This window comes from Centrocercus urophasianus, unplaced genomic scaffold, assembly GCF_019232065.1.
Source record: "Centrocercus urophasianus isolate 14NV4802_14NV808 unplaced genomic scaffold, USGS_Curo_1.0 seq_9, whole genome shotgun sequence".
Taxonomy (NCBI): domain Eukaryota; kingdom Metazoa; phylum Chordata; class Aves; order Galliformes; family Phasianidae; genus Centrocercus; species Centrocercus urophasianus.
In genome coordinates, this window is record NW_024885532.1 from 38,017,364 (window position 1) to 38,040,172 (window position 22,809).

Below are 22,809 nucleotides of genomic sequence, written 5' to 3' on the forward strand. Positions count from 1 at the left end.
GGTAAAGATCTGAATTTTGCTATACCAGGAGCTCTGCAGCAGACAGGAATTTTCCTCAACAGCAGTATATAGTGGGTAATTTTGTATGAGTAAGTTACATCTCTGTTCTGTAAATATTTTGTGGCCAAGTGGATTTGGGGCAGCGCTCAATGGAGAATCATGTGTGTTGCAGGAAAAAGAGTTTATATTAATTCACTATCTGACCATACTTGCTATAGAACAAATCTTTCAAACTGATCAGCATTTTGGTCAGCTGATACACACTGATGGAGGGACAACTGGAAGATAATCTAGACAAGAAATGTAGATTACGTAAGAAGGTGATGAAACTCCATTTCAGAAATGAATTAATATTCAAATACCAGCAGTTTACAGAAGTCTGAATTCAGAAATGTAATTAATTTACTTTAAATAAATTTGTCCAGAATCTCATCATCATTTTTATTAGCATTATTCATGATTTATACTGATGTAATCAATGTCAGATTTCAGTCTATTCTGCTATTACAAGACTTAGTATCTACCAGAGTAATTTGATGAAATACCATTTTTATTGAATTCTTTTAGCTTTATAAAAAATTTAAAGAAGGTTATGCTATAAACAGGCTTCTAACTGGCACTTTGATTTAAATAGTGAGGATCTGCGTCTTGCCTAGAACCTCATACCGAACTACTAAGTAAGGGTTTAATTACTGATTACAAAGTGCCTGACTGAAATGTTTTAGAAACTTCACAAAAAAGTTTGTTTTGCACCGTACTCTTGCGCAAGGGTCTAATTCTTTCTGTTTAGTTCCTAAATCAAAGTACCAGCCAAACATTTTAATACAAATCAAAGAATAACCTGATTTTTCAAACTTGGATTCAAATGCAATTCATTTCTCTATATAACTAAAACTTCTAATCATCTAAAGGATTCTGAAGATCTTTATAAAATTCTTATGGATTAAAAATATCAACATTCAAATCAATAATCAAAGTATACATTATCACAGAATGCCATAGCTGACACACAGCCTATCCGCCTATGAAACTACAAATACTAGGGAAATGTGGTTAGGAAAGATACTTTAGAAATCTAATTGTTGTCCGATGACCAATGAAAATATGCAGCTTAAGTGTGTCTACCAAACTATGAAACTTCTACATAATCATAGTATATTAATTTTCACATCTCAGCTTAAACAAACAATGAATTAATCTATCTTTGAATGTATTAATGACTCATTAAGATAATGTGATGTGAAAGAGATTTTAGTTTCACACAATGTTTGTCTTGAATGCTGATAGTTATGATTAAACGATATGTATTATAAATGACTGATCACCAAGAAGAGCAAATCTTGCACAAATAGATTGTGAATATGAAAACCCTGAGTTGGATAATTTATTTATAGGTAAAAGCAGGCCAATAGATGGTGCTCATATGACTCTTTCCATAGTTGCCCTGCTGAGTGAGAGGCTTTACCCTTTTATATGAATCTGGAACATTTCAGTGTTTCAAACTTCATTAAATTCCATGAACCAAAGCCAAGATCTTACTGCAGGGATCATCAGACATTGTGCTCAAGCTCAGTTTTCTGCTCAATTACAAAATAAATTGTCATTGGAGGTTTTTTTTTTTTTTCAACCAGATATCAATTCTATGGGAGGAACCTGAGGAGCCAGCACAGACTGGAAGAAGTGGGATAGATTATAGCACACCCACTAGTTAAATGGATTTTCCTATTTTGTACAGAGAGGTATTGGGACTATTTTTTTCACTGATGTCTCTAACTGTGGCAAATTCATTTTCCAGGAAGATAGACTTAGTAAAAGCAAAACACAACATACCTAATGTTTTGCACAAACTTTGGTGGAAAAGGAAAAAGCTACAGAAGACAAAACTGTATTGGACTGATTTCTTCTTGGCTTTCCTTATTATTTAATCAGAATGTTAGACTGTGGGTTTTTGTTTGTTTGGATGTTTTAAAACCTTTTATGTTTTACCTTTTTGTGCAATGTCACCACATGACAGTTTTTAATGGTTTTTGCTGAAATTTGTATTACCCATATCTGAGGAAAGCTGATTTTTCTCACACATAGAAAACTCTCACACATCTCATCAAAATATTATAACCTTCCTCATCTCCTCTTCGAAAAGATTCCACAATTATTGCTTAGTGAATACCATATATAAAGACTGAACAGAGTTCCCTTGAAACAGATACTGCCTGACAGACAAAAAAATAGGTATAGGCTGATTGCTATAAATGATACAAAGGATTTCCTGGATAGTTTAAAATTAATTTATCACAAACCAAATATTTCAAAGAGTTCAATCAACTCTACTAAATTTCCCTATTTTATCTTTTTGTGTTCCTGCTTCTGCCAAAATAAACAAGTTTCAAAAGCTGCAAATACTAAAAATGTAGCTCCAGATTTTATTTTTATGATATTTTAATTTCAGACTTGGACTATATTTGGATAGACATGGGGTAAATACCGAACTGCTTTACCAGTGTTGGACTAAAAAGATGATTTATATGCAGTAATCAAGAAGACGCAGTAAGTTTTGCAGAGATGAGGGAAATGAGTATTCATGTGGTGAAAACTATGCAGCAATAGCATAAGAAATAACCATCTCAGAATATTTGTTATTGGCTTCTTTGTAAAAATTGCTGTAATATACCTTGTCAATATGTGTTATACAATACAGATCTGTTAATAAAATGTTTTATACAATGTTGCTTCCCATTTTTTCTCCAGATAGCCAATATGTCTTAATAGATTACCTGTTTTTTCTTTTCTGAAGAAAACAATTGGCATAAGGCAAAAAATAAACTTCACCTGAATGAAATGGCTTTTGTCACTAACAGCAACAGATGCACTATAGTGCTGTCATCAGAATTGTACAAATAAATAAAAAGGCCTTGCTTTTATTTTTTTGGCTAATGCCAAACAGTCAGTTTAAGTGGCTCATTCACATACGTTACCTGAAAGAAGATAAGATTACAATATGTATGTAAAGACCACGTGCAGGCTGGCAAAACTATTCCAGTGCACAGACATACAACCATGTAAAGTGCAATTAGAGCCAACATTTCACCTGTGGTACTTAAGCTATGTTTAATGTACAGAGATGGACAGAATTTATTTAATCAAACCTATTTTGTTAGAGAGATATGCTGCCGAGTACAGAAATTACTTGTATAATTAAATCCTATAATGGAATCATATTTTTCGTCTCTGAATCATTTTAAAGCTATTCTTGGACTTCCAATGTGATCAAGACATAAATCCGCTTTACTAAAAGCATTTCAAATGAATAAGCACATTTGATATTTTATGCTATTCTGATGTTCTCCATCTCTATTTTTAATATCCTCAAACAAAATGTATAGTAGATATAGCATAACAAGAATTTTTGAAGTTAATAGAGGGAAATAAAGGGAACAAAAACCCCAAACAGTCTTTTCATCTGTCTTCATCTCTGAACAATTTGAAAAGTTTTCATTTCAATACTGTGGGAACAATAGAGTCAATACCATCAGCCTCATAATCTTGACAAAATAATTGCACCATTTCCATGCTTACACACGCTTGCTCTTTGCACTGGTCATAGACATGGTTATGTATACTCATTCTTGATGCTAGTCATAGACATGCTTACACATGCTCGTTCTTGTTACTGTCTGCATTTTCATTTAGAACGACTGAATCAAGCATGCAAAGACAATATTTAGTTTACCGAACAGGCTTCTGACCTCTTACTCTCCCTTAAAGCTTTGTCTCCTTTCTTCCAAGTGATAGTTGGCTTTGGAGAGGCTTGTGGCTTGCACTCAATGACAACTTCTTGGCCCTTGGTAATAATTATTGTTTTCCTCATTTGATTTAGTGGGAAAGTGGGAGCTGAAGCTGTTGGAAAGAAGCACATTAACTCTACAGAAAATGATCATAGGTTTCCATTTCATTACATTCTAATAGTTTGGTTTGGAGTACAGAATTTTCATTTTTGGTTTTGCAATGGCTGTACCGCTGATTAGATGGAATTTTAGAAGGTGTTTGAAATAACATTCAAGACTAAACGGTAGGTCTGTAAGTTAATCAAGTTATTAAATAAGGAGATGTTATCCACGTTAACATGCTAAGTTAAAATTGTTTTTTTTTAAATCCAACAGCTTTAGAAATTGAATTCCACAGCTATTAGGCTACACCTTTTCTGAAATTTTTGGATTTCATGGATAGCTTGTTAGAAGTAAGAAGTTAAAAAGTAAAGAAATATCAATCCCATAGCTATCTAAATTGAACTCCCTAGAGTTAATTCTTATAAATAATGCTACTGTTAGAGTAATTGCATTACTTTCCATTTTATTTATTTATTTGTCTAAGTGTTGGGGATTGAGAAGTGAGAGTTTTTTTACAGGAGATATTTAACCAATTTTTTTTTTTTTTTTTGTACAGGAGTTGTTTAAACCCTTTTTCAAGAAGTACCATTGATTATAATAACGTTGTCAAGATAATAATGTGTTAGAAAAATGTTAGTAATTACTGTAATTTCACAAGAAAGGAAAGCTGTAGGCACTAGAATGGTCTGTTCAGGGTGATGATGGTTTCTATTCCTGGAGATGTTTCAGAATGGATGTGGTACTAAGGGACATGGTTTAGTAATGGGATGGTTGGATTTGATGAGCTTGAAGGTCTTTTCCATCATGAATCATTCTATGATTATCTGTGAAATCATTTGTTTGTATTTTTCAAGCTCATTTTGGAAAAACAGAGACAACAATTCCTCTCCTCCCCAAGTATCTCAACTACATATGTAAGAACATCTTATGCTTCATTGCCTCACACATGTAGCAATGTATTGCCATCATTTTTGGTAATTGTCATATCAGAGATACGTATAAGGGCAATTTATTCTGTAATTTTCCCTTTAAGAATCAAAAAAATTAATCACAGCAGCTACTTTAACTCAATATTATGGCTAAAATTTAACAGGGGCACAATTTCTGCAGTCGCAAAATGAAGGCCAATTTTTCTGCAGCGATACATGCTAATGATGTACTGTGTTACAGAACACCAAAGAAAATGTACAGCTACTTGATAAAATAGGTATAGGTTAAAAAAAAAAAAGTAAAAAACAAACAAACAAACAAAGGGAATGAAAAAACTGTAAGCAACTAGGATCTCTTTCCTGATTGAACCTCAAAGAGACACACAAAGTGATGGAAAGAGTGCAGCCACTGACTGTGGCTCAGAGAAAGTGAGTCTCTCAAAAGCTTGTCTCAGTGTCCTATTGCTTGTTATCACATCCTGATTTATAAAAAGCTAGGAAGTGTTGATGAGGCATGCTTCATGTTTTTCTTCAATAACTCCCTCTGAGCTTATGAAAAATTAAAATTTTCCTTCATTTTCTGAGAAACATTACATAGTGTATTTGCTTTAGTGTCAGATACTAGCTGAAATGCTGCCAGTATTCAATCAGTCTTGGTGAATTTAAAAGAAATTTTTAAATATGTAATATAACATCGTATTTAATCACCTTTGATTAATGGCCCTGTAAGAAGTAATATAAATAATACAAATTTAATCAGCAATATGTCTAATATTCCTCTGTTTCTTTACTTGCACTTGTATTTGAGGAATTAAAAAATATTTTCCATGTATTTTAATTGTGAAAGACCTAGATACTTGCAAAATGTACCTGAAGCTGTAATTTACAAAATAAAAAACTCAATTAATGGAAGGATATTTGCTCTCCCAGGCAATAAAGGGCTCAGTCACACATAAGAAACAAGAGAATAAAAGAAGCCAATTTTATCTGCTTTACGAAACCTGGACTGACAGAAGCTGTTCTTTATCATAAGATGCCAAGAACGAATGTAATTATTAAGCAGGATAACAGGAAAAAAGGAGAAGTCTGTTCTTTTTTGATAATACTTACCTAAAATCTTCAGCTCGGCGCTGGCATAAATGGTGCCATACTTATTTTCTGCTAAGCACTGATACATTCCAGCATCTGAGATGTTCACAGTGCGGATCATCAGTACACTGTTAACCATCTCAATTCTGCTCTGTAATGAAATAAGAAAGAATAAGGCAAAGGGAAAAAAGACATTGCTGAATTGAAATAAAAGTCAGCAACAGACTTCCTTGGGCTTACTTTGTTCTTGCTATCTAAGAGATGGCAAAAATAAAATAGATGATGCAGGTCAGGAAAACCTCCAAGAATATTTGAAAGGAAATATTATCCTATGCTTGCTGTTGTCTATTTGTTTCTTTGATTGGTGCTATCACTGTGACATGATTTTTAAAAGCAGTTCAACCTGGTAACTTTAATGGGGTGAGAAGTCAGTTGTGTGGAAGTGGAACACATATGATGATCTTCAAATCTTTGATTTCAGTTCAATTTCAGTCATGCCACTATTTTTCTCAAAAGTAGACGTAAAAGATTGTTTGAATGAGTGGAGCAAATTTGTTGCTTGAAAGGTATGGTAATAGTAAATAATTACCATAGATGTAAAAGAAAGGCATAAATAGCTGTGTATGGGTATATGTACTTCATGGAACTCCATGAGGAGTAATTTGAACTCCTATAAAACATCTCTAGGTTTCATTAACACATATTGTTAGCTTTGTTAAAGATTACTAAAAAGATATGTCAAACTGCAGAGAAAACTATGAAAAATATTCTCTTGGTTGTAAACCTTTAATTTTAAATGAAATTAAAAGTCTAATGCAACTGATTTAGAAAATTAGAAAGCCAAAAAGTACAGATACTTATACTACATCAATTCCAGGACTGATAGCTCACTCTAAAGGGCAGAAAAGTATAAAATAAAGCATACAACGTTATTATCAATGCCTCATATCTTCAAAAATAAACTCTGCTTATATCTCATTCTTTGCATAATTAGTTGATGCTCACAGATGGAAGCAACAGTCACTGAGAAGAAAGTATCGTAAATTCGTAAATTCTTATGTGAATTATGTGAATACTTTTACAAATTGAGACATTTTCTACCAGGATTGAACAGCTTTATTTTAATTTAAAAAAAAACAAAACAAAACAAAACAAAAAAAAAAGTATGAAACAAATTTACAAAACTGTCTTTAAATATCTTGAGATTTTAAAAAGAAAAGGTGCTAGGAGAGAAAAAAGAACCAAAAAAGAAAAGAAACAGAAACAAAAAGAAAACAAACAACCTAGGTGTGAATGGCATTGATATGCTGATTATTCACTGAGAAAAAAAGAAAAAAGTAAAACAAATGACAGGCCATGACCTAAGTGTTCTTTTAAAAAAGAATTTTATCTAGATCGACCCTTAAAATATATCAGGTGAGTGTATTGAAGAGTTTACATTCTTGGAACATTTTAATGGTGTTGATGGTGAGTTCTGAAGAGAGCTGAAAACTGATGAAAACAGGACAATATTTATTCCTCTTACATAGCTTTCAAATGTGTTGGTGAGTAAAAATCAAATATGCTATTCAGTAAATAACCTATTATTGGGAGAGATATACAGGAGCATATGCTTAAGCAAAGATAGTCCTTCTCTGAGTTGTTATCCTCTAACATAATTTTGCAATTAAATTAATATCACTGTCTAAAAAAGAAAATTAAGTAAATGTACTGGGGACTACTTAAACATTACAGGACAGTGGCAGTGTAGTTACAAGCATAGTTTGGAAGTTCTTCCCATATATTTTGAACTAGAGAGAATTACTAATGATTGCAATACTATGTTAAGTTGAATCAGAGGAAACAAATGTTTAGTACTTGTCTTTATAATTACACTTTAAAAACTGATAGAGAAAACACTCATTTCTGATGTACTTTTCATAACTTTAACTAAACTGGTCTGTACTGAAAAAGAAACATGCAGCATACTGTTGACACCACATTTAATGTACCTGTGGCCAGAGAGGGGCTCCATTTTTCAGCCAACGATACGTGGGCCTTGGCTTTCCAGTGGCTTTGCATTCCCATCGTAGCTGTTCCCCACTATCTAATTCAGTATCATTAAGTTTCTCCACCCACTGTGGGTAGGCTGCAAGGAAAATATACCACGCTATGTATGAAGCATACCACATAATAAGTGTCTAGCAGATATGCTAAGACCTAAGCAGTTAAAGAACTTGAATTATGTTTTTTACAAAGTCTATGCCTCAAAAAGAAACATAATTAAGCAAACAACCAAAGCAGAAAGAGGAAATATGAAAATAATGAAATGATACTACTTAACTTTAAAGGAAATACCATAATGGCATCAAGCAGTGAGTAGTATCATAGCCAAGAATTGAAAGTCTGCCTGATTTAATCAAGTCCAGAGGATTGAATTAGAGTAATACATATTAATGCATTTATTATGAGTGGATTTGGGAATATTTTTTTTGTAATCATAATACAAAATTTAGTAACATTGTAAAATCTAAACTATTTTAATTTTAGTAAGGATGTGAATCACGATAGTCTATGAGTTTCTTGAGTTTAATTCATATTTCAAGAGAGAAAATGCTTTTAATGTTTTTAAGAATAAAACCCACACGAGATTTCCAACATTCATTACTAACAGGATTTGCATAGCAAGTCAGTGTTTTATTTTATTTTATTTTATTTTATTTTATTTTTATTTTTATTTTTTTTTAAGCTAGTCTGTTGTTAGCCATACGTGTGATCATTAATATCTGGATTTCATGTAATAAGTAGGGAGCATTTTTGAAGACATCCAAATCTTCAGTTCAGTGATCAATACGGTATCTGTTTCTAGAATTGTACCATTTAGAAAACTTAGTATGAGCCAGTAAAGAATTTATGTATTCATTAAAAATATATTTGCTTAAAAGACACATTTTGGGTTTTCATGTAGCAGCATCAATTTTTGTAACAGAGGGTAATAGATCTGACTAATTAACTTAAAGATACTTGTTATATAGATTTTAAATGGTAGAGAATAAATAGGTAATTACCTTCATTTTTAAAGGAATATAAAATTCTACTTTGAATAAGTAGAAATTCAGTTCTATCATGACAGATTCTCTGCTTCAATTGTTGGATAATTGATAATGTGTTTAAATGTGAGGAACCAAGTTTAAAAATAAATCTTTAAATCTAGCTGTCATTTGACAGGTCACCAATCAAATACATGAAAAGGTATAAGGAAGCATGACAGATGACAAACTTCTTGTAGCTTACATCTCATGCAAGTATTATACAGAGAGTGAAAGGGGTGTGTATCATTCCTAAGCAGAGAACAATCTGCATAAATGTCCCTGACCAGATAGTTGTCAGAAACTGAACATGTGTCATAGAAAGAATCTCTTATTCCTCTTTTATTGCGGGAAAACAAATACAAACAAACAAACAAACAAACAAACAAACAAAAAACAGCCTCTCTTCCACATCAAGGCCAAAACCAACTGCTTCCACCTTTTTTTATTCTCAGTACTGTGAAGGTATGCTTCATAAATGCTCCTCTGCACTGAATCACTGGATTCTTATGTTAATCAAAAGATCCCATGCAATACTTCAGAGCAGTCTGTGAGAGTCCTTGCTGACTTGTTGCCTACTAATTGTCCTAAGAACATAATTCAATTGCATTGTTTAGCTGCAACTGTTCTGAAGTATTTCAGTATGCACAAAGGAAGCAGTCTGGGAAGCACTTCCTTACTTCGAAAATGAATAAGCTAAGGTGATTTTGGAAAAGGTGAGAGATTAATGAGTACCTAAAAAATTGTACAAGTTGGCTAGTGGTGCCTTAAAATTATGCAATTTTAAAGAGGCACTGAACTGGTGTTCTTTATATTTCTCTCCTTATTTTGCTTAGCTTACTCTTTGCTCATCAGCAAGAACCTTTCTGCATAATGTCTTAACACTTGTTCCTAAACATTGTCAATAATCAAAAGAGAAAAATGTGAAATGTTTAACTGCATTTATGACCGCTGACTGACTATTTTCTTTTTCAAACAAAAAAAAATTTAAGCGTTGTTTTGACATACATGCAGGCAAAAGAAACCTCCTTCCATAATTACAGTTAATTTGAATTAGAAAATATAAATTCTAAAGTGTATTTAAACAGATTTGGAAAGTATTATTTATTTATTTATTTATTTTCTACATGCAACATTAATGGTTAGGGGAAAAATGGATGTTTGGCAGTTGTTATCTGCTTAGGGAAGAGTTTGTGGGCTAAACGTAAGAGTAGAAGGATGTGTTTTATTATTCAGTGGCCTTCATTGGTACTGTGCTATAACTTTCTACAGGGCTGCAAAAATTTTGAAATCACTATCCACCCTGTCATTTATTTATTCATTTATTGAATTTAATTTACATTTCTCCATATTTTTATTTGAGAATGTAAAAATATTTTATAAAAACACGTTGGCGATAAAACAGCAAGCTTACAGGCCAATTACTACATCCTATGTTAAAAAAAAAAAAAAAAAAAAAAAAAAAAAAAGTTAAGATGCAGAAAATTCAGCCTACTTTCTCAAATAATTAAAAAGAAATGGCTGAAAGAATATTTAAGAGAAAATTTTATGTAGAAAAATGACTTCAGACAGTATCCTACAGTGTGAATAGGAGTCTGCAGTGAAAGAAATTCATTTTCTGAAAGTTTAAAGAACAAAAATAGGTGAGAAAGCTAAGACAATTGATTTCAGCTGAAGGTACAATCTTCCTCTCTTTATCCAGTTTCTGTATAATTACCATGGAACTGATTCAGATGAAAGGAAAATAGCAAGGAAAAGTGTTCTCATGCTCTGGTTCACATCACAACTCTGCTGATATTAGTGAGTAGGTAACACATAAGCAAACTCAGCAGGGTCAGAGAGAGAAAAAAGCAGGGACTGCACAGAGCAGTTGCCATTGGGAACATGAAAGTAGTTAGAAGTTAAGGAGGAGCCACGACTCCAAAAGTTTAATGTTCAATTTCTCCACTCAATTTGTATCTTTTGTGCTCTCATCTGTTAATTATATTCAGCTTGAACAAAATTTCACATAAATGGCAGTATGAGTGGATCACCAGGGGAAAACCACATCTCTCAAAAATAGGTTGCAGTCAAGTATCTGAAGATGCCTTGCATTATCAAAATTATATTTTTAATGACTTTGTCATGTCTACAGCTGAATTTCCACCAAGAGCTGAGACTACATCAATCTTAAATTGTGAGCAACCGAAATACCACTTTCTGAACATCTGAAGAGTTAGCTGTGTCAAGCAGTCATGGTATATCTGTATTGCAGCACCAGGTAAGAAATGAAAAATCAGTAGTTTGTTACTAAATCCAACCAAACAGGCAGATGTAGTGCTGTGGACCTTCTCCAAAACATTCTGTGATTACCCAGATTAGATGCAATTGATGAAATGAATATTCAAACAGACAGTCTGATCCTACAGAGACATGCAGATTGTGAGACCACAACTGGTCACAGAATGACACAAACTGGTCCTAGAATTCTTGCAAAATTTCTAAAATTTTACAAGAACTCTCTGGTAAGGAAGGATGGTCTATATCTGAATTTCTGAGATAAAAAACAATCTCTGTTTCCTGTAGCAATAAGATGTGAAAATGAGCTTTTAAGTAAAACTATTAATGCCAAGTGTTGTTATGAATGAAAGGTGTATGAGCGAATACTGTTCTGAGTAAACCTCATATATCCTGATGCAACAGCTCTCAACAAAAGATGCTGAGAACTTTGTAAACTGGCTACACTTTCTGTGTCTAAAATCTTTCTTATCAACCAACTTTGGAATGAGATGTCAGGGTTTGTAGAGACACTAATGTTATTTTCAGGAATGCTCTGATGCAAGAGGTTCACTGGGGAGTACTTCATCTCAAGGCTGAGAAATGTTACTTCAAGAAACTATTAACAATTTTTATTTCTTGTTTTATGTGCTGAAGTTTGCTGTCAGTCTCCTCCACTTGAAAGATCTCTTACCTGCACTGAACTCGCTTCCTACTACTGCAGACAGGTAAAACTTTGATTCATATTTTGTTTTGAATTCTGTATAAGATAATCTTAAAGATGGTAGTAGACTTTATATAACAGAAATATAATAATATGTGTTTCATATAGCTGTTAAACAGATAACGCAGATAATTTGAAGTAGATTTCTGTGATGTTTCTTAGGACAAGGGGGTATGCCTTTCAACTAAAAAAGGGTAGATTTAGGTTTGATGTTAGGAAGAAACTTTTTACTGTGAGTGTGGTGAGGCACTGGCACAGGTTGTCCAGAGAATTGTGGTAGGTGTCAAATCCCTGGAGACATTTAAGGTCAGGCTGGACAGGGCTCTGAGCACCTGATCTAACTGTAGGCATTCCTGCTCGTCGCAGGGGAGTTGGTCTGGACTGCTTTTAAACATTCCTTCCAATGCAAAAGATTCTAAAATTTCATGATTCTAAAATAAGAAACTTCTAGAGAATCAAGTAGAGGGCCATAGAGGTTATTAAGGCCTGCAAGCATCTTCTTTATGAGGAAAGGCTGAGAGGGGGTCTGGGACTGGGACCTGGAACTGTTCAGCCTAGAGAAGACTGAGAGGGGGTGTTGTCAACACCTACATAAGTATCTAATGGGAGACTGTCAAGTGGATAGGGCCAGGCTTTTTTCAGTGGTTCCAGTGACAACATAAGGGGCAATAGGAATAAACTGCAATACAGAAAATTCCACACAAATATGCAAAATAACTTCTTTACTGTGGGAGTGACAGAGCACTGGAATAGGCTGCTGAGAGCAATTGTGGAATCTCCTTCTTTGGACACCTTCTTGTGCAACCTACTGTAGGGAATCTGCTTTAGCAGGAGTTTGGACTAGGTGATCTCCAGATGTCCCTTCTAATCTGTGATTTTGCTGTGAAAAATTATAGACTTTTCAAATTATAACAAAACTTCTTAAAAAGAAGACAACACATAAGAATCAGGAAAAATGAAATCTTAAGCTAGTTTTTTGAGGAAGTCAATTTCATTCATGATTCAGGCTTCAATTCATTACCGGGGAACAAAGATATATATCTTAATTCAATAATGATTTTAATTCTGAAGAAATTTATTTATTTTCTACTGGACCTTAGCATACTTCATACATAGTAAAATCCTTGGACAAAGCATTGCTGTATAGTACTTTGTGCAGTTACACTTACTGTACACCTGTAGCTGTCCTCTGAAGACATTCCTTCCACGTGAGTTTTCAGCTTTACATTCATACATCCCTGCATCCTCTAGCTGAACATTAGGTATTTCAAGCACAGCTTGGGATTTTCTCAGACGGGCTTTACTTGGATTATGACCATTAACTTTCTTCCAAGAGATTGTTGGAACAGGGCTGAAATATTTAGTAAAATTTCTGTTAGCACTCTTTCACTATTAAGAATGTAGATTCTGTGATCCGGTAGTTTAAACATTTAATAATCTAAGGAGCAATAAAATATAACCACAATGAAGTTCATATATGCTTGATAAAGCTCACTTTCTGCAGGGAATCTTTAACAAATGGTTTCTTACATGGAATTTGTCTGTTTCATCCACAAGGGAGGCCAAGATCTTATTGAGATCAAATAAATCATTATAAGTGCTCTCTTTAGAGCTTCTTCAGAACTCTATGCTTTACTCCTGAACATGTTCACTCTGTAGGTAAAAGAAAATAACAACTTCAAACACTAGATGAACTGAGAAAATTCCACCACTTCTTGATTTTCCTACCATGAACACGCAATCTTGGAGATCAGTAATTGATACATCTGACCACATGTGGGATTTCAGTAACATTGTACTTCGGGTAAAATAAAGTGACCAAAGTCTTGCAGACCTTTACTGTTATAATATTAAGTTATAAAACTAGTTTGGTAGGTACCACTTCTGACTGAATTACATACTTGCTCCCTAGAGAGGAAGGGTTTATCACTGTAGCTTCCACAGAGGACTATGGGAAAGCTCCAATTTTTCATTTACAATCATACTGAGAGAAGAACTAGATTAGTTAATGTTTGACTTCATTCAACTTTCTTTTCAGACCAAGCACTCCTCATTTTACAGGATTTTTATTCCATGGTTTTCTGGTACATTTCTCTAAATATGGCAGTGGATACTTAGGGAAAAAAAAAAGAACTGTCCTTATTGTTTGATTGTGAGCTGTGAGCTATACTACTTCAGATAAAAGATAGATGGACATTATACAAGAAAATGTCACAATTACATGTTGATTCTTTTTCATAAAAATATCTTGGATTTATTTGAATTGCTTTCAAGTCTTAACTTGGGTATGGATACAGTTGGATCTTGTGGGAGTATAGACTGGGATATACACTTGGCAGAGATTGAAATTTAAAGAATCTATTCACTTCTACTATAATTTGCTCTATTCAGCTGATGGGATTTGCTACTGTTGTGTGAAGCTGTGGTAAACAAACAAACAAACCCTTTTCCCAATATTTAAAGCTGACTGATTTGATATACAACAAATACAGATGTGGCAATGTCATGGTTTTGTGATTTTTGATTTTTGGTATTCCACATCATAACATCATGTAGTGCACTGGAAGTTAAAGTGTTAATGTTCCATTTCCGAGTACCTGTCCCTGTACATCACAGAAGTCATGGGATCTGGCCCCTCCTCTTTCTTGCTCGCTCTTACTGTTTTGCAGGGTGTGTGTGAGAGTGCTTCCTATCCATCCCAAGCTTTCAGGTTTGCTTGGACTTGGAAACTCTTTCTGTCTCCTATTTTACTTGATCTATTAGTCTCAATTTCAATTAGATTTGATTATATTGTGTTATCTTGCATTGCGATATCACAGTGAGTAAAATAAGTTTTCCTCCTTAGATTGTTGCCAGTGTTCTGTTTTGCTTTTTTTCTTTGAGCCCAGCTCCCATCTCCCTTTTGCCTTTTCCTTCCCATTTTCAGGGGCTGGGGGGCCTACGGGCTTACTGCCCCCATGTCACAGGCACAGACTGATCTAGTTAACTCCGTGACAGACAATCATTGATGTTTATGGTTCTATTTATTTCTCAGCCAGCGAAAATTTGGGAAGTGAAAAACTGAAGTTGGGATCAGACTTTTGGCAGAGTTGCTCCAAATTCAAATGCCTTATTAAGATTAAAAAAATTCATAGACTCCTGACTGGATGTTAGTATCTCCTGAATGCCACAGAAATTCATTGAGTCTGTAAGCACAACAGCCTTTACAAAGTTTGTTTGTTGGCTAAGGTACAGTTTCTGGAATTGTATCTGCTATTTGTTTGAGTATATCAGAAACATAATCATTTAATAGCTTGTTGTGTTGATTACTTGGCAAAAGTTGCTTCATTTTGAACATGTGTGGATTAATATCTAAGATTTAGTTCCTACAATAGCTCTTTGTTCTTTCAAAATGGTCTTTATTACTGGTCCCTACAGAAGAAATTTATGAAGAATTTTTCATTTTTATTGAACACTACTTCATCCTGTTCCATTTTTAATATTAAAAATAAAAGGATACCTCTTTCTCTTTACAAAACCAATAAAACCTACTTTTTTTTTTTTTTTTTTTTATCTTTCCTGTTTGATATTCCAGTTCATGGCTACATATTTTGATTTGCTTTCAAAATACAACTAACTATCAAAATTAGAAAAATCAGAATGGCTTGGGTTGGAATGGACCTCAAGGATCATCAAGCTCCAACCCTGCTACAGGCAGGGCCAGCAACTTCCCTATTTAATACTAGACCAGGCTGTCCAGAGCCCCATCCAACCAGGCCTTGAACACTTCCAGGGATGGAGTATCCACAGCCTCTCTGGGCAGCCTGTTCCAGCACCTCACCACTCTCATAGTAAAGAAATTCTCCATGACATCGAACCTAAATCCTTCCTTCAAGTTAAAACCATTTCCCCTTATTCTGCTATTATCTACCCTTTCAAAGAATTGACTCCCCTCCTTTTTTTAGGCTCCCTTTTGGTACTGGAAGGAATTATTTTGATATGTTAGAAGTAGTACAAAACAAAAATATTTTTTTTTTTTTTTCATATTTCTAATTCCACATTTCACTTTGATGCTCAAAGTCAGTCTTTCTTTAGTGACTTCATGGAGATTTCATAAGAACTGTTTTGGGTTCATCTTGGAGTATGAACTGTTTACATGCTTGTACTCTTTCTATATATAATATAATTATGCCATGCTTACTGGTTGCAAAACAGCAGTTCTAGCCAGGCAAATATTAAGTAACCATTATTGATTGCAAGACTGGCGTACAGTGTAAATTCTTCGTGCTGGTACAGTGCAGTACTACTCAATAACTGCTGTTTTATGAACGAGTTAAGTGGGCAAGTATAATCTATTTTGCACCATAATATTGCCATGCGTTGCCCATAATTCAGGCCTTCTGCCCTACTAACAGTAAAACAATGAGAACAACAACAACAAAAAAAGCTGAGGTATGTCTTCTATTGTCTTGGAAGAAAACTGGTTCAATACATCAGAATGATAAATGGAATTTTTCATGGTACATATTTCCATGAAACAATGAAGCTATAAACTTTTATTGTCTCATTTAGCTGTTACAAGATTATTCTGAAATTCAAGTGCTTAGAAAATTTCCTTTAAATTTATTTTAAGTTTTTGAAATTTGCTTTAGTGTGTGCTACAGAAAATAAGTGTGTATAACATGGCAAATAAAAAAGAAACTAGATATTCTCTGGGTCATTAGGAAACATATTTTAAAAATTCCCTTTTTTCTTCATCAGTATGAAGTAGTAAGTGGAATTTTTCAAGGAGGAAGAATTACTTTAGAGTGTAGATGTAATGATTTTCAAAGGAAAGTACATCCAAACAGCAAATCATTATTCACAGACATCTTGTAGCTCTGCTTAAGGAAGCTTCTTATTTTCCTTGCATAACTCACAAGTGAGGTATGAATTTTACATCTGAAATAAAAAAATATCTGTGCCTATTTGCCTTTGTGACTCGTATGAGTATAAAATGAAAGTATGAAAAATATCTGGGCAAGGATGTGAAAGAATAAAATTATGACTGTTCTAGAAAACTCACAAGATCTACCATGAAAGCTAACTAAAATTTGTGATCATCAACAAAATATTGTCCATCTTTTCAAATGATCCACAGCTTAATTTATTTATTTTTAAAACAACTGACAATAAAAGTATCACATTGAGTTTATATATAATAATATAATATGCAAAATTTTAAAATCTTGTAATAACTATAATTTATTTGAGTCTAAGCAGATAATGTATGGGAATATTGGTTACTTGTTGAGTATGTAAAACAGCTCACATTTAATTCCTATGAGTACTTTAACACAACTTTCAGTTAAGCTAAAGATAAGCTTTCTTCTCACTTTTGGAAGGTGTTTAATCTTGCTGGTAAATCTTAGCATCACTGGGAAAAAATAAATTTACCACTTAATTCCAAAATACTATCATTAACCTTCCTATTTTTTTGAGCTGAAAAAAAATTCAGAGGTAATCTGTGACCGTGGTAGCCATTACGGCAATTTTGTTCACTTTGGTTTTTAAGAAAATATAAGTTATAATTTTGTATTCCTATCTAGAAGAGAATGTAAGTGCAACATTTCAGCATAATATTATTTAGGATAAATGCTCTTGAATTTGTTCGGAATATTCACAAGTCTCATTAGAAATAGAAGTGCTATGAAAAACATATATGAAGAAATTTCATACACTTTTTGTTTACCAATTTAATCTGAAATAAAAATATTTTTGGAAATTTAAAATACTTCTTCTGTGGATCTAAATTTCTAATTTTCAGCTGCAAATATAAATAAATAAATAAAGGTCATCTAGTCCAGCTCCCCTGCAATGAACAGGGACATCTACAGCTAGATCAGGTGCTCAGGGCCCTGTCCAACCTGACCTTGAATGTCTCCAGAGATTGGGCATCTACCACCTCCATGGGCAATCTGTTCCATTTTTGTATCTACATTTAGAAGTTAGACAATGGCATTAAATCAGAGAAATCATAACACCAAGGCTAGGTAATGACAAATTTAGTGGAAAATGCTGAACAACTCCTGTGAATTCAACTTTGGTCATACTGCAAAATTCCTTACTCTGCTTACTCATCATTAAATAATGGATGTTACATCATGAAATAGAGGAGCAATGAATTATTTACTATTGTTAAATATGGACAAAGTTCATTTTTTTCTTCATTCATCCTGTGATTTTTTTTTTTAGTCTTTTTATAATCTCTATCTCAATTTGCTGTCTGGAGATACTTTGAAGTGGACACATTATTATACGTTTATAAATTTATAAGGGCTTAAAAACAGTTAAGATGTCATAAGCCATTGACTTGGATATGGTTATGTAAACAGCATATGAGAAAATTTGAAATGTAAAAATCATATATGACATCTGTTGTGTGAATATAGGAGATAATGCATGAAGAATCTACAAATTGCAAGAAATTCTTTCCTTCTGATCCTTTCAACTTCTGACACAGAGAGAAATCCAACATATGTGCTTCTGGGTAGTAAATTTGGAATGTAAACGGAAGCAGGCAGATTTCTGCAGCATAAGCGTTTCATTCTTGTCCTCAATTTGAAGGTCACCTTTGCATAGAAGCTAAAAGCAACCATTCACAAAAATTCTCCTTTGTCTTTAAATATTAATCAAGGTTGTCTAAATTACCAAACAGAGTTTTCAGTTACATTTGCAAGTTTTCTTTGGTGGTCCCTGGAGAGAAAGAGAAGGAATTGGTAATACTGATTCTTCATGACTGATGTCTTATTAGGGACTTGCAGCTATCTTATTATGCATATGCATATACGCAGCTCATCTTATTATGTCTTATTAGGGACTTGCAGCTTGCTGGGATTGATTTTTTTCCATTTTTCTAATGTCATATGATAAAAGCAATTAAATCTAAATATCAAAATGTAAGTATAAAGCACTTAGTCAGAGTGAGGCAGAATGAGGCCTAGGAATGCTACCTGGGATTTACCAAAGAATCTTTATTACATTACTATGAATGATTCCAATATTTGCAACATTATAAAGTCTATTCAAGAGAAAATCTTCTCAAAGGAGTGTAGAAATAAATCTAACTTGAAAAACAGGAACTAAATCCAATCCTACTCTAACACCTTATATGAATTCTTACTGTAAATTAAAAACGAACTTTAAATTGATGGAAGTCTAAGATTTATTTGGCATTAAAAGTATGCACTACGGAAGGAAACAAATCTTAGATCTGCTCCTGTCTTATACAAAGAAATTGAGCATCAAGGAGGTATGTTCACATTTAAAAAGGTTCCTTCTTCTAATCAAAAGTCTGTCTCCAGGTGGAAGGACATCTCTACGAATAAAAATGACAAGTACTTTTTTATTGAGTGTACTCATTTACCTCTTGGGATTGTTTTGTTATCAGTGAACGTGCAGAGTAGCTTTCACAGCTTTCATATTTGGCACTCAATATAATTAATTAACAAAAACTGCTTTCGAGACTGAGAAGTGGTGTGAAAGGGCATAGAGGAGCATGAATTTCTGTCATATGGGTTTTAGAAACATATATTTGTATATGATTTTTTTTCTCTAGCTTGCAGTTTAATGTTAGTCAAATCTTTTCACTATTTTATATTAATATTTCCATGTTATAAGAGCAAGCAGACATTTTACAGATCTGTGATCTGTACATGAAAAGATCATTTTTGAAATTGAAAGCAAATTGCTATCTGTGGAATTCTGCATTATGATTTGCCTAATATTTGACAGTCCTAACATTCTTGCTTGTTTTGTTCCCCTGGTACTTCTCCTATTTGCAAAGAAAAAAAACAAGCAAGCACACAGTATTTGAATCTCTAGTTCCACAAGCAATTGAATATGTACTAACTAGAATGATTTGTTCCATTTAATGCAAGCCAGGGATCTTGCATTGTGAGTATAATAACACATATAAAAGTTAAGTCAAAATTAGCTTTCAATTCACTTGCAAATTATATATTAAAAACTTCTTAGTATTCCTCAATCTCCCACCCTTCATTTTTCACTGTAGTGATTTATCATATCTTTTCATGCTTCATTTTGGCCAGCAGCTCCTGTGTAGGAGGTGACAGTTTATGTGTTATTGTCCGAGGAATAGAGGAAATGAGAGCTGTAAATGTGCACTAAATGTTTTGAAAACGGACTCATCTATAGTATCACAAGTATCTCTGTTTATCACTGTTGTCATAGGAAGGGGCAAGGACTATCTCATGTTCATGGGAAAGTACAAAGAGACACAGTATCTAAAAGAGGAGCAGTTTCAGGGGTTGAAAATTTTTTTCACTTTTGACAGCATTTCTGAACTATGTCTCCAACTGCCACCACGGTATAAAGATCTGAGATCATACCCCATGGCTAACACTACTGCCAGTGTTGGAGGGAAGAGCTACTGATGTAATCTACTTGAACTTTTGTAAGGTTTTTGATACAGTCCGCCATAATGTTTTTACCTCTAAATTGGAGGGATATGGGTACAATTAATAGAAATGGCTAGATCGCCATATCCAAAGCGTTATAGTCAGTAACTCGGTGTCTAAATGGACAACAGTGATGTGTGGTGTCCCTCAAGGACACAAGCACTTCTGAGTCAGGACAAGTACAATGCAATATCTTAATTGTGGGATTGAGTGCATCCTCAGTAAGTGTGCTGATGAAGCCAAGTTGAGTGGTGCCACAGACATGCCAGAGAAACCTTAACAGATTTGAGAGGAGAACCTGTGTGAATCTTGTGGAGGTCAACAATGCCAATTGCAAGATTCTGGCATGTGGACTGGAAGCAGTTTCCACTGCCAGTAATGTTTCAGAGAACATATTGAGAGCAACTCTGCAGAAGATTTAGAGATACCAGTGGATTAAAAGTAGAATATGAATACTCAATATTCATATTCCTTCTAAGCCTCCACCAAGAAAACAGCCATATTCTGGGCTACATACAAAGATGAGTGGCCAGCAGGTCAAGAAGACAATTTTCCCTATCTGCTCTGCTCTTGCGAGAACTTGCTTGGAGTACTACATACAATTCTGTGTCCATGTATGGCAAATAAAGGTGATGACAATGCCTCCTAATGAGAAATAAGCACTATGGAGCAACAGCAGGCAACAAAGAAAAATTGTCTCATCCATCTGACAACCAGTGACAGATCAAGAAAAATGCCATCTCTACCCAGAGAGATTCTTTTTTCTCAGTTGCTAACCCTTGCTTGCACCTGAGCTCCCTGGGTAAGCTACTCCTTCTTACCTGGTGCTCAACCATTGGTTCAAGCTGTGACCTGGCAATTCCACTACAGTCCGTCAAAACTAAAGCACTGATCTGTTAGAGTGCATCCAAAGGAGAGACACAAAAAATGTAACACCTCTACTGTGAAGAAAGGCTGAGATGTTGGTGTAGTTTACCTCAGAGAAGAGAATCATTGAATTATAGAATTCGTAGCTATAGAATTCTATAGTTATGGTTTGGGTTGGGAAGGACAGTTAAGGTCACCTAGTTCCAACCTCCCTGCTAGGCAGGGATGGCTCCTGCTAGACTAGCTTGAAGTCCTTTCAGCCTGGCCTTGAACACCTCCAGGGAGGGGACGTACACATCTTTGGACAACTCATTCCAGAGTCTCACCCCGCTCACAGTGAAGAATTCCTTCCTAATATCTAGTCTAAAGCTACCCTTTCAAGTTTAATGTCATTTCCCCTCATTCTGTCACTACATACTCTTATAAAAAGTCCCTCCCCAGCTTTCCTGGAGTAACATTCAGGTACCATTCAGGTACTGGAAGGCTGCTACAAGGTCTCCCTGAAGCCTTCTCTTCTCTAGGCTGATAAGCCCCATCTCCACCAGCCTGTCCCTCCATGGGAAGGGTTCCAGACCTCTGATAATCTTTGTGGCCTTCCTCTGGACTCATTCCAACAGCTCCACGTCAATTCTTAGTTGAAGGCCCCAGAAGTGGGCACAGTAATCCAGATGGGGTTTCACAAGAGCAGAGCAGAATACAGAATCGTAGAATCATCAGAGTTGGAAAGGACAATTAAAGGTCATCTAGTCCAATTCCCTTGCAAGGAATAAGGACATCCACAGCTAGATCAGGTTTCTCACAGTCTAGCCCAGCATGACCTTGAAAGTCTTCAGGGACAAGGAATCCACCATATCTCTGTGCAACTCATTCCAGTGCCTCACCACTCTCTCTGTAAAGAAAGACTTTTTCCTTATATGTGACCTAAATCTGCTGTCTTTAAGTTTGAAACCATTTTCCCTTTTCCTATCACTACAGACCCTGCTGTCCTCTTCTTTCTTGTAGTTCCCCTTTAAATACTGAAGATCCAATATCACCTTGGAGCCTTCTCTTCTCCAGGCTGAAGATCCCCAGCTTTCTCAGCCTGTCCTCATAGCAGAGATGTTCCATTCCATGGATCATTTTTGTGGTGATGTTCTCCAACAGGTCCATGTTGTTACTGCACTGAAAACTCCACATCTGGATGCAGTACTCCAGGTGTGGCCTCACCAGTGCAGAGTTAGAGGGGCAGAATCACCTCTCTCAACCTGCTGGCCATGCTTCTTTTGATGCAGCCCAGGACATGGTTGGCCTTCTGGGCTGCAAACACGCATTGCCAGCTCACGTTGAATCTTTCATCAGCTGATATCCCCAAATCCTCCTTAGGGCTGCTCTTAAGCCATTCTTTGCCAAATCAGTATCTGTGCTTGCGATGGCCCTGACCAAGGTGCAAGACCTTGAACTTGACCTTGTTTAATTTCATGAGTTTCTCCTGGGTCCACCTCTCAAGCCTGTCCAGGTCCCTCTGGATGACATCCCTTCCCTCAAGCATGTCAACTGCACCACCCATCGTGGTGT

The 22,809-nt window shown here is 34.8% G+C and overlaps 1 protein-coding gene across 1 annotated transcript in view; it reads right to left on the reverse strand.

The window, feature by feature from the left end:
• CNTN5 (contactin 5) overlaps positions 1 to 22,809 on the reverse strand; it is a 227,958-nt gene that overhangs the window by 114,387 nt on the left and 90,762 nt on the right. Inside the window, exons 8-11 of the mRNA XM_042838727.1 lie at positions 13,120 to 13,301; positions 7,894 to 8,030; positions 5,924 to 6,053; positions 3,744 to 3,894 (exon numbers count right to left, since the gene is read on the reverse strand). Coding sequence (XP_042694661.1) covers positions 3,744 to 3,894; positions 5,924 to 6,053; positions 7,894 to 8,030; positions 13,120 to 13,301 — 600 coding nt within the window. The remainder of the gene's footprint in view (positions 1 to 3,743; positions 3,895 to 5,923; positions 6,054 to 7,893; positions 8,031 to 13,119; positions 13,302 to 22,809) is intronic.